Genomic DNA, 12028 nt, shown 5'->3' with positions numbered 1-12028 from the left:
ATAGACAATCCTGATTGCAGGAAATGTAGGAATCGACCCAGTTGAAATTCCTCCGTCGGAGCACTCCGATCCTCGCACCACGCAACATATCTTCGCCAAATGCGGTGATAGTGTTGCACGGTTACTTCCTTCCTTGCTTTAATCAAAGTAGGAATGACTTCTTCCGGCATGCCTTTTTCCTTTAGGATCCGGCGTTCAACCGCCATGCCGTCAAACGCAGCCGCGGTAAGTCTTGAAACAGACAGGGACCCTGCTGAAGCAAGTCCCTCCTTAGAGGTAGAGGCCACGGATCTTCCGTGATCATCTCTTGAAGTTCCGGGTACCAAGTCCTTCTTGGCCAATCCGGAACCACTAGTATCGTTCTTACGCCTCTTTGCCGTATAATTCTCAATACTTTTGGTATGAGAGGCAGAGGAGGAAACACATACACCGACTGGTACACCCAAGGCGTTACCAGCGCGTCCACAGCTATTGCCTGCGGATCTCTTGACCTGGCGCAATACCTGTCCAGTTTTTTGTTGAGGCGAGACGCCATCATGTCCACCATTGGTCTTTCCCAACGGGTTACCAGCATGTGGAAGACTTCCGGATGAAGTCCCCACTCTCCCGGGTGAAGGTCGTGTCTGCTGAGGAAGTCTGCTTCCCAGTTGTCCACTCCCGGGATGAACACTGCTGACAGTGCTATCACATGATTCTCTGCCCAGCGAAGAATCCTTGCAGCTTCTGCCATTGCACTCCTGCTTCTTGTGCCGCCCTGTCTGTTCACATGGGCGACTGCCGTGATGTTGTCCGACTGGATCAACACCGGTTTTCCTTGAAGCAGAGGTTCTGCCTGGCTTAGAGCATTGTAGATTGCTCTTAGTTCCAGAATGTTTATGTGAAGAGACGTTTCCAGGCTCGTCCACACTCCCTGGAAGTTTCTTCCTTGTGTGACTGCTCCCCAGCCTCTCAGGCTGGCGTCCGTGGTCACCAGGATCCAATCCTGTATGCCGAATCTGCGGCCCTCCAATAGATGAGCACTCTGCTACCACCACAGAAGAGATACCCTTGTCCTTGGAGACAGGGTTATCCGCTGGTGCATCTGAAGATGCGACCATGACCATTTGTCCAACAGATCCCTCTGGAAAATTCGTGCATGGAATCTGCCGAATGGAATTGCTTCGTAAGAAGCCACCATTTTTCCCAGGACTCTTGTGCATTGATGTACAGACACCTTTCCTGGTTTTAGGAGGTTCCTGACAAGCTCGGATAACTCCTTGGCTTTTTCCTCCGGGAGAAAAACCTTTTTCTGAACCGTGTCCAGAATCATCCCTAGGAACAGCAGACGAGTTGTCGGCATTAACTGGGATTTTGGAATATTCAGAATCCAGCCGTGCTGTTTTAGCACTTCTTGAGACAGTGCTAATCCCCTCTCTAGCGGTTCTCTGGACCTTGCCCTTATTAGGAGATCGTCCAAGTATGGGATAATTAATACGCCTTTTCTTCGAAGAAGAATCATCATCTCGGCCATTACCTTTGTAAAGACCCGAGGTGCCGTGGACAATCCGAACGGCAGCGTCTGAAACTGATAGTGACAGTTTTGTACAACGAACCTGAGGTACCCCTGGTGTGAGGGGTAAATTGGAACGTGGAGGTACGCATCCTTGATGTCCAAGGACACCATAAAGTCCCCTTCTTCCAGGTTCGCTATCACTGCTCTGAGTGACTCCATTTTGAACTTGAACTTCTTTATGTACAGGTTCAAGGACTTCAGATTTAGAATAGGTCTTACCGAGCCGTCCGGCTTCGGTACCACAAATAGAGTGGAATAATACCCCTTTCCCTGTTGTAGAAGAGGTACCTTGACTATCACCTGCTGAGAGTACAGCTTGTGAATGGCTTCCAAAACCGTCTCCCTTTCGGAGGGGGACGTTGGTAAAGCAGACTTCAGGAAACGGCGAGGCGGATCTGTCTCTAGTTCCAACCTGTACCCCTGAGATATTATCTGCAGGATCCAGGGATCTACCTGCGAGTGAGCCCACTGCGCGCTGAAATTCTTGAGACGACCGCCCACCGCCCCCGAGTCCGCTTGAGAAGCCCCAGCGTCATGCTGAGGCTTTTGTAGAAGCGGGGGAGGGCTTCTGTTCCTGGGAAGGAGCTGCCTGTTGGTGTCTCTTCCCCCTTCCTCTGCCTCGTGGCAGATATGAATATCCCTTTGCTCTCTTGTTTTTAAAGGAACGAAAGGGCTGCGGTTGAAAAGTCGGTGTCTTTTTCTGTTGGGGAGTAGCTTGAGGTAAAAAGGTGGATTTCCCGGCTGTAGCCGTGGCCACCAAATCTGATAGACCGACTCCAAATAACTCCTCCCCTTTATACGGCAAAACTTCCATATGCCGTTTTGAGTCCGCATCGCCTGACCACTGTCGCGTCCATAAACTTCTTCTGGCCGAAATGGACATAGCACTTACCCGTGATGCCAGAGTGCAGATATCCCTCTGTGCATCACGCATATAAAGAAATGCATCCTTTATTTGCTCTAAAGACAGTAAAACATTGTCCCTATCCAGGGTATCAATATTTTCAATCAGGGACTCTGACCAAGCTACTCCAGCACTGCACATCCAGGCTGTCGCTATAGCTGGTCGTAGTATAACACCTGTATGTGTGTATATACTTTTTTGGATATTTTCCATCCTCCTATCTGCTGGATCTTTAAGTGCGGCCGTCTCAGGAGAGGGTAACGCCACTTGTTTAGATAAGCGTGTGAGCGCCTTGTCCACCCTAGGAGGTGTTTCCCAGCGCGCCCTAACCTCTGACGGGAAAGGGTATAAAGCTAATAACTTCTTTGAAATTAGCATCTTTTTATCGGGGGCAACCCACGCTTCCTCACATACATCATTTAGTTCTTCTGATTCAGGAAAAACTATAGGTAGTTTTTTCACACCCCACATAATACCCTGTTTAGTGGTACCTGTAGTATCAGCTAAATGTAACGCCTCCTTCATTGCCAAAATCATATAACGTGTGGCCCTACTGGAAAATACGGTTGATTCGTCACCCTCGCCACTGGAATCAGTGCCTGTGTCTGGGTCGACCGACTGAGGCAAAGGGCGTTTTACAGCCCCTGACGGTGTTTGAGGCGCCTGGACAGGCACTAACTGATTGTCCGGCCGTCTCATGTCGTCAAACGACTGCTTTAGCGTGTTGACACTATCCCGTAATTCCATAAATAAAGGCATCCATTCTGGTGTCGACCCCCTAGGAGGTGACATCCCCATATTTGGCAATTGCTCCGCCTCCACACCAATATCGTCCTCATACATGTCGACACACACGTACCGACACACAGCAGACACACAGGGAATGCTCTTAACGAAGACAGGACCCCACTAGCCCTTTGGGGAGACAGAGGGAGAGTTTGCCAGCACACACCAAAAGCGCTATATATGACAGGGATAGCCTTATAATAAGTGCTCCCTGTATAGCTGCTTTTATAATATAATTTTTGCCACTATTTTGACCCCCTCTCTTGTTTTACCCTGTTTCTGTAGTGCAGTGCAGGGGAGAGACCTGGGAGCCGTCCTGACCAGCGGAGTTGTGTAAGGAAAATGGCGCTGTGTGCTGAGGAGATAGGCCCCGCCCCTTTTCCGGCGGGCTCGTCTCCCGCTCTTTAGTGTATTCTGGCAGGGGTTAAATATCTCCATATAGCCCCCGGAGGCTATATGTGAGGTATTTTTTAGCCAAATAGGTTTTCATTTGCCTCCCAGGGCGCTCCCCTCCCAGCGCCCTGCACCCTCAGTGACTGCCGTGTGAAGTGTGCTGAGAGGAAAATGGCGCACAGCTGCAGTGCTGTGCGCTACCTTTAGAAGACTGAGGAGTCTTCTGCCGCCGATTCTGGACCTCTTCATGTTTCAGCATCTGCAAGGGGGCCGGCGGCGAGGCTCCGGTGACCATCCAGGCTGTACCTGTGATCGTCCCTCTGGAGCTGATGTCCAGTAGCCAAGAAGCCAATCCATCCTGCACGCAGGTGAGTTCACTTCTTCTCCCCTAAGTCCCTCGTTGCAGTGATCCTGTTGCCAGCAGGACTCACTGTAAAATAAAAAACCTAAGCTAAACTTTCTCTAAGCAGCTCTTTAGGAGAGCCACCTAGATTGCACCCTTCTCGGCTGGGCACAAAAATCTAACTGAGGCTTGGAGGAGGGTCATAGGGGGAGGAGCCAGTGCACACCACCTGATCGGAAAGCTTTACTTTTTGTGCCCTGTCTCCTGCGGAGCCGCTATTCCCCATGGTCCTTTCAGGAACCCCAGCATCCACTAGGACGATAGAGAAAGGCTTCTTCATAGCCGGTGCAGCTGAGAGAAAAGGAGACTTACCCGCGGTAGCTGTGGCAATCCACGCATCCAGCGCCTCCCCAAACAGTGCCTGACCTGTATAGGGTAGGCTCTCCACACTCTTCCTGGATTCCCGCGTCCGCAGACCATTGGCGCAGCCAAAGAGCCCTGCAAGCCGAGACGGACATGGAGGAGATCTCCGCAGCCATGGAACCCAGATCCTTCATGGATTCCACCAGAAACCCTGCAGAATCCTGTACGTTACGTAAAAACAAATCAACGTCACCTTTATCCATCGTAGTCAAGTCCTCCTGCAGAATGATTGACCACTTTTCTATAGCTTTTGAAATCCATGCACAGGCAATAGTAGGCCGCAGTATCGCCCCTGAAGCCGTGTATATGGATTTGAGCGTAGCATCCACCTTGCGATCCGCCGGGTCTTTCAACGCGGTAGATCCCGGGATAGGCAAAACCACTTGTTTTGACAGCCTGGAAACAGAGGCGTCAGCTATAGGCGGGGACTCCCTTTTTTTTCTATCGTCCTCCGGGAAGGGAAAAGCAACCACAACCCTTTTAGGGATCTGGAATTTTTTCTCCGGGTTTTCCCAGGCCTTTTCAAAAATGGCATTTAATTCCTTAGAAGCGGGGAAGGTGAGAGGGGCTTTTACTGTCTGTGAAAAAAGCCTCCTCAACCTGCTCAGGACCTGTGTCAGTAATGTGTAACACATCCCGCATGGCCTCAATCATCAACTGCACCCCCTTAGCAAGTGATGCCGTCCCCCTTGACACATCCCCATAACCGTCTGCTGTGTCAGAATCGGTATCCGTGTCATCCTGCGTAATTTGGGCAAGAGCACGTTTGTGAGAATGTACCGCAGTGGGCCCCAAGGGAGCAGTATCAGACCATACTGCCATAGAGGATCGCAATACCCGAGCTGCATGCTCAGTCCTTGCAACCCTTTCAGAAATCGCCCCCCTAAGAGAGGCTAACCACTCCGGTTCCATAGCTGGGATCTGCGCTACAACAGTGCAATCCTGATTACATGGGATGGGATCTTCCTGAGAAGATAAATCCTCTGCAGCAAATGAGTCTCTAGACATGGTTGCTTGCACACCCCACATACACACAGGGGAGGGCAGACAGAGTTCCCCCCTAAGAATGGCAGAGAGACACAGAGATTGGAGCCAACCCACACACAGCGCTATTACAGGTATAGGGAGACCCTTAACCAGCGCTGACTGTGTCCCTTAATAGATGACACAGTCTATACACAGCCTCCCCTCCCTTCTACTACCCCCTGGTACCGTATAGATAGCTGGAGTTGCTCTGGAGGAACTTGCTCTTCCACTGGCAGCGTGTCTGCAGGCAGGAAAATGGCGCTGAACGCTGCTGAGTCCGCTCTGAGGAGAAGCTCCGCCCCCTTAATGGCGCTGTCTTCCCGCTCTTCCAAGATTATACTGGCCTAAAAATTTTGTGCTGGCTGAGATCAGAGGACCCCGACAGACTTTCTGGTCAGTGTAGGGTTAAGGCGCCGGCTCAGGGCGCCCCTCACAGCGCCGCACCATGTACCACTGAGCCCCCAGAGCGCAGTCAGTACTGCGCTCCCTACCCTGTAGCCACCATCTTCACATCGGCTCCCGCTTGCCAGGGAGCCGATGACTCACTCGCCACACTTCAGCTCTGCAAGGGAGTGGCGGCATGCTGCCGGGGTGAGCGTTCCTCTGTGGCGGAGAGCGATCTATCCCCTCTGGAGCTCTGTGTCCAGTCAGCGGAGACAGTGGCTCAAGACCCCGCAGGGCGGACACTGCTCCCCCCTCAGTCCCACGATGCAGGGAGGCTGTTGCCAGCAGCCTCCCTGTAAAATAATAAACTCTAAAAAAAAAAAACTTTTACTAGAGAATCTCTGTAGAGCTCCCCTAGCTGTGACCGGCTCCTCCGGGCACATTTTCTAAACTGAGTCTGGTAGGAGAAGCATAGAGGGAGGAGCCAGCCCACACTGTTAAACTCTTAAAGTGCCAATGGCTCCTGGTGGACCCGTCTATACCCCATGGTACTAATATGGACCCCAGCATCCTCTAGGACGTAAGAGAAACAGAGATTACACAAGAGGCGGCCCACCGGGACTGCACCTGTGGCCTCTAGCTCGGACTGATTCTGTGACAGCTGCGGCCGCAGGTGAAGCTTAGACGCTATAAGAGCAGCGGTCGTCCACATCATATGACCTCCCACGCACAAGGCACGGAGATCACGTCTACAATCAGAGTAGACAGTGGAAGCGCAAAGCCGCTCCATGGGGTCTCCCTCCTACCTGTGCGGGAAAGAGACGTTACCGGGGTTCCCGACTACACCAAAGGAAGGAATTATTAGTCAGGGTGGTATAAGCTAGTGGTTTCCAAACTCAGCCGAAACAGTTCATGTTTTCCAGGTCACCTGTGGATATTTATAATGTGACACTTGGTAAAACACGTGGCCCTGCTGGGCGGTCAGGAAAACATGGGCTGTCAGGGGTCCCAAGAAACACTAGTACTCTATAAGCTATTATATGGTCCCTGGTGCACCAGTGGGTTGGCTGAGTGACATGTGAGGGGGGTGGGGGGGAGTTTTGGACTATTTGTTGGTCTGAGGGAAAGTGGGACATTTTGGATTAATTGGGAGCATTTTAATGCCAAATGGCACGTGGTCAAAGTCTGGCCCAAATGAGGGCCTGAGAAACATGGGAGTACAGAGTGAGATCTTGGGAAAATGTGGGGAGAATGAGAGTGGCGGAGGGGTCTGTGTGGGTAAATAGTCATTTTCCAGCATCCCCAACTGACAGGCAGCACCTCAGCAGGTGGCGCTGGGACCCGGCATCCCCCACTGACAGGCAGCACCTCAGCAGGTGGCGCTGGGACCCGGCATCCCCCACTGACAGGCAGCACCTCAGCAGGTGGCGCTGGGACCCGGCATCCCCCACTGACAGGCAGCACCTCAGCAGGTGGCGCTGGGACCCAGCATCCCCCACTGACAGGCAGCACCTCAGCAGGTGGCGCTGGGACCCGGCATCCCCCACTGACAGGCAGCACCTCAGCAGGTGGCGCTGGGACCCGGCATCCCCCACTGACAGGCAGCACCTCAGCAGGTGGCGCTGGGACCCGGCATCCCCCACTGACAGGCAGCACCTCAGCAGGTGGCGCTGGGACCCGGCATCCCCCACTGACAGGCAGCACCTCAGCAGGTGGCGCTGGGACCCGGCATCCCCCACTGACAGGCAGCACCTCAGCAGGTGGCACCAGGACCCAGCATCCCCCACTGATAGGCAGCACCTTAGCAGGACAGGTGGCAGCGGGACCCAGCATCCCCCACTGATAGGCAGCACCTCAGCAGGACAGGTGGCACCGGGACCCAGCATCCCCCACTGACAGCCAGCACCTCAGCAGGTGGCACCGGGACCCAACATCCCCCACTGATGGGCAGCACCTTAGCAGGTGGCACCAGGACTCAGCATCCCCCACTGACAGGCAGCACCTCAGCAGGACAGGTGGCACTGGGACCCAGCATCCCCCACTAATAGGCAGCACCTCAGCACGACAGGTGGCACCGGGACCCAGCATCCCCCACTGACAGGCAGCACCTCAGCAGGTGGCGCTGGGACCCAGCATCCACACCTGATAGGCAGAACATCTGCAGGTGGCACCAGGACCCAGCATCCCCCACTGATAGGCAGCACCTCAGCAGGACAGGTGGCACCAGGACCCAGCATCTCCCACTGACAGGCAGCACCTTAGCAGGTGGCACTGGGACCCAGCATCCCCCACTGACAGGCAGCACCTTCGCAGGTTGCACCAGGACCCAGCATCCCCCACTGATAGGCAGCACCTCAGCAGGACAGGTGGCACCGGGACCCAGCATCCCCAACTGACAGGGAGCACCGGGACCTGGCGTCCACCACCGTCTGACAGGCAGCACCAGAGCGGGCGGCGCTGGGACCCGGCGTCTCCACAGTGGCAGGCAGCACCTCAGCGGGCGCACGTGTCGGAGCTGGGCAGCCGCCGTAAGTGCTGTAGTACGCGGGCACTCGGCCTGCGGGACACTGGTGGCGGCGGCGCTCGGAGCAGGCCCCGGCTTGGGCCGGGCTGGGACTCGGTACCTGGAGAAGCAGTGGTCGCAGTGGTTGCCGCGCTCGTTGACCGTCAGGACGCAGGTGTAGGCCGGGCAGGAGAAGAGCAGCTCCCCCAGCTGAAAGGGGCGCACAGCCCGCATGCCTCGTCCCTTCCCCAGGCTGACGAAGCGCTCGATGCCCTCGGGCGGTCCCATGGTGCCGGAGCGGGGAGCTGGGTGCGGGTGCTGGAGAGGCCGCTGCCTGTGAGCTGCTATTACTGTCTCCCCGGGATAGAAGGGGGAGGGGGGGGGAAGACAGCAGCTGGGCGCCCACGGGAGCCGCACGGTCCTAGCGCCGGGACCAGCCCCAGTCACCTGCTCACTCACTGTCACCGGCCACTCACACTCACTGCCGGGACCAGCCCCAGTCACCTGCTCACTCACTGTCACTGGCCACTCACACTCACTGCCGGGACCAGTCCCAGTCACCTGCTCACTCACTGTCACCGGCCACTCACACTCACTGCCGGGACCAGCCCCAGTCACCTGCTCACTCACTGTCACCGGCCACTCACACTGACTGCCAGGACCAGCCCGTCACCTGCTCACTCACTGTCACCTGCTCACCCTCACTCACTGTCACCGGCCACTCACACTCACTGCCGTCCACCACTCACACAGACTCACTGTCACCTGCTCACCCTCACTCACTATCACCGTACCAGCGGCCACTCACACTCACTGTCACCGTGCCAGCGGCTTCTCACACTCACTGACACCTGCTTACCCACACTCTCTGTCACCGTGCCAGTGGCCACTCACACTCACTGCGGGGGCAGAACTCAATCACCTGCTCATCCTCACTCACTGTCACCGTGTCAGTGGCCACTCACTCTTACTGCAGAGGCAGCACTTAGTGACCACTCACTCTCACTGCGGGGGCAGCGCTCACTGTGGAGGCAGCACTTATTGACCACTCACTGCGGAAGCAGCACTTAGTGACCACTCACTCTCACTGCGAAGGCATCACTTAGTGTTAACTCACTCTCACTGCAGAGGCAGCACTTATTGACCACTCACTGCGGAAGCAGTACTTAGTGACCACTCACTCTCACTGCGGAGGCAGCACTCAGTGACCGCTCACTCACTCTCACTGCGGGGGCTGCACTCAGCGGCTGCTCACTCACTCTCACTGTGGGGTCTGCACTCAGCGGCTGCTCACTCACTGTCGCTGCGGAGCTGCACTCACTGGCCGCTCACACTCACTGCAGCGCCAGCACTCAGTGGCCACTAAGTCTCTCACTGCAGGGGAGGTACTCAGTGGCCACTCACTCACTGTGAGGTCAGTACTCGGTGGCCACTTATTTACTATGCAGGCAGTGCTGAGTGGGTGCTCACTGTGAGGTCTGTACTCAGTGAGCACTCACTGTGAGGCCGGCCAGCATGTGAAGATGCTCTAATAGGCATTCAATGACAAAATGAAAATGTACAGTATAACACATGGGGGTCAATGTAATGAGCCACGAGGTGCAACAGTGAAAAGGCCACAACGCCAGCGGGACTCCCCCCTTACAGTCCTGACTGACAGTTGTGCCCAGCCATACGGGGCTCCAAATAAGAAGCCCCAAGTTCAGCGCTACCAAAAGTCTAGCATACAGCCACACGTACTCGCAGGGCAAGCCACCTCACCGCTCATCTAGTAGCGGGAGAAAGGAGTGTGGTTATCGCTGAGTCCCCGGCGTGCCCGCGCTCTCTTCCGGTCATCATTACCCTGTTATAGATGAGTATCGCGCACCTGGGCGCTATATAAGTTTGGTGTGCCATCTTTTTCCTATAGAAAGATATTTGTAGCCCCATTGAGTAGCTGGTATAAGAGGGGCACTGGCAGACCGCTCACCTCCCTGCGATGCCCCCCCCTGCCCTGGCCAGCATATGGGTACACTGCACCTGATGCAGAAGAGGTTGGGGGTGCTATCGCTACATGGAGGCAGCAGCGAGACAGTAGCTGTAATATGGTAATGCGGCAGGAGGCAGCGCCGGATCACCAGCTGCACCATTGGCCGGCTGAGTTTCCTATGGGGTCGCGCAGCCCCTAAACACTAATACTAAGTGCCCAGTACACTGTGGCCCAAATGTATACAGCCTTAACAAGAGATAAAGTGGAGACTGATAGAGAGATAAAGTACCAGCCAATCAGCTCCTAACTGTCATGTTACAGGCTGTGTTTGAAAAATGGCAGGAAGCTGATTGGCTGGTACTTTATCTCTCTTTATCCGTCTCCGCTTTATCTCCTGTTAAGGCTTAATACATTTGGGCCTATAAGCGATCTAAGATGCAAACGTGGGAAAAGTACACGATCTAGGACACGACGATTAATAATAAAAAATATTTGATTATTCCGAATATCAGGCTCGCCCTAATTTTCAAGCATATTCTTACACCCACATTCCTCACAACATTGAAGGCATGGGAAGCGGGACCCGGCACAAGCTTGAAGAGGGGGTGGGGCTTTGAGGAAAGGGGGCGGGGCATCAAGGCGGTTACGGTATGTATGGTCGACCATGTTATGGTCGACAGTCATTAGGTCGACATTGACATGGTCGACACATGAATGGTCGACACATGAAAAGGTCGACATGAGTTTTTTTACTTTTTTTGGTGTCGTTTTTTGCGTAAAGTGACTGGAAACCCCAATTAATGCACCGCGTCCCCTCGCATGGCTCGCTTCGCTCGCCATGCTTCGGGCATGGGGCCTTCGCTCCACTACCGCTTCGCTCGGCACAGATTACCGTTCCAATCGTAGTCCACGTGGATCGTAAAGTATGGAAAAGTTCCCCAAAAGAAAAAAAAGTAAAAAAAGTCAAGTCGACCTTTTCATGTATCGACCTTTCATGTGTCGACCATTTGCATGTGTCGACCATGTGTCCATGTCAATGTCGACCAATAGTGGTCGACCTAATGACTGTCGACCATGTGAACGGATACCCATCAAGGCACCCCAGTCACGTCATTTAGGGGCTTGCCCAGCCCTATTCTCCCCTTGCAGTGTGAATTACCCTCTGCTATGCAGAGCAGTAGTGTGTGCTCCCATACTTACTATACATCGGCTGGATTACAGTCAGTAATAGTTATTAATGCTATGTATGCCGTGCTTAGTATTGATTGCTGGTGCCATTTGCAATCCATTGAACGAAGTTGCAGAACCTCCCCCACCTCTAGTTTAGCCACGCTGCCTCTGCAGTGACCCCTCCTGTTGCTGGGGCTTCTCTATGTGGGGTCTCTCCCCCTCCTTAGCCATAATATGGGGCTCTTGCTTCTCCATAGCTGGCATAATGCCCCCTTCTTGGGTAATTCTACCCACTTTGTGCCTTATTTGTGTGATATTTCCCTGCGCACAACATATTTCATGGTGACCTCCCCTCTCTTCAACAATTTAGAGAACCAGAGATGTATTACCCTGGAGAAGGCATAAGGAAGTGATAAACCAGTGATATGTGCAAGGTGATAAATGCACCAGCCAATCAGCTCCAATATGTAAATTGTGTCTTTTAATCAGTTTGTTATTGGTTTTATGTTAATAAATTGTGTTTTTATCAACATCACTGGTACCGTGCGCCTACTTGGTGATTTTGTTTTAGTTGT

At 53.8% G+C, this 12028-nt stretch overlaps 1 protein-coding gene across 1 annotated transcript in view; it reads right to left on the bottom strand.

Moving 5' to 3' along the window:
- SMYD2 (SET and MYND domain containing 2) overlaps nucleotides 1-8697 on the bottom strand; it is a 76125-nt gene extending 67428 nt beyond the window's left edge. The window contains exon 1 of the mRNA XM_063919080.1: nucleotides 8436-8697. Within this exon, the coding sequence (XP_063775150.1) occupies nucleotides 8436-8602 (167 nt within the window). The 5' untranslated portion in view covers nucleotides 8603-8697. The remainder of the gene's footprint in view (nucleotides 1-8435) is intronic.
- Between the last annotated feature and the right edge of the window lie 3331 nt (nucleotides 8698-12028).

Source organism: Pseudophryne corroboree, chromosome 4 (assembly GCF_028390025.1).
Source record: "Pseudophryne corroboree isolate aPseCor3 chromosome 4, aPseCor3.hap2, whole genome shotgun sequence".
NCBI classification, from domain to species: domain Eukaryota; kingdom Metazoa; phylum Chordata; class Amphibia; order Anura; family Myobatrachidae; genus Pseudophryne; species Pseudophryne corroboree.
The sequence above is the reverse complement of the archived record's forward strand: the minus strand, read 5'-3'. Positions and strand labels throughout refer to the sequence as shown.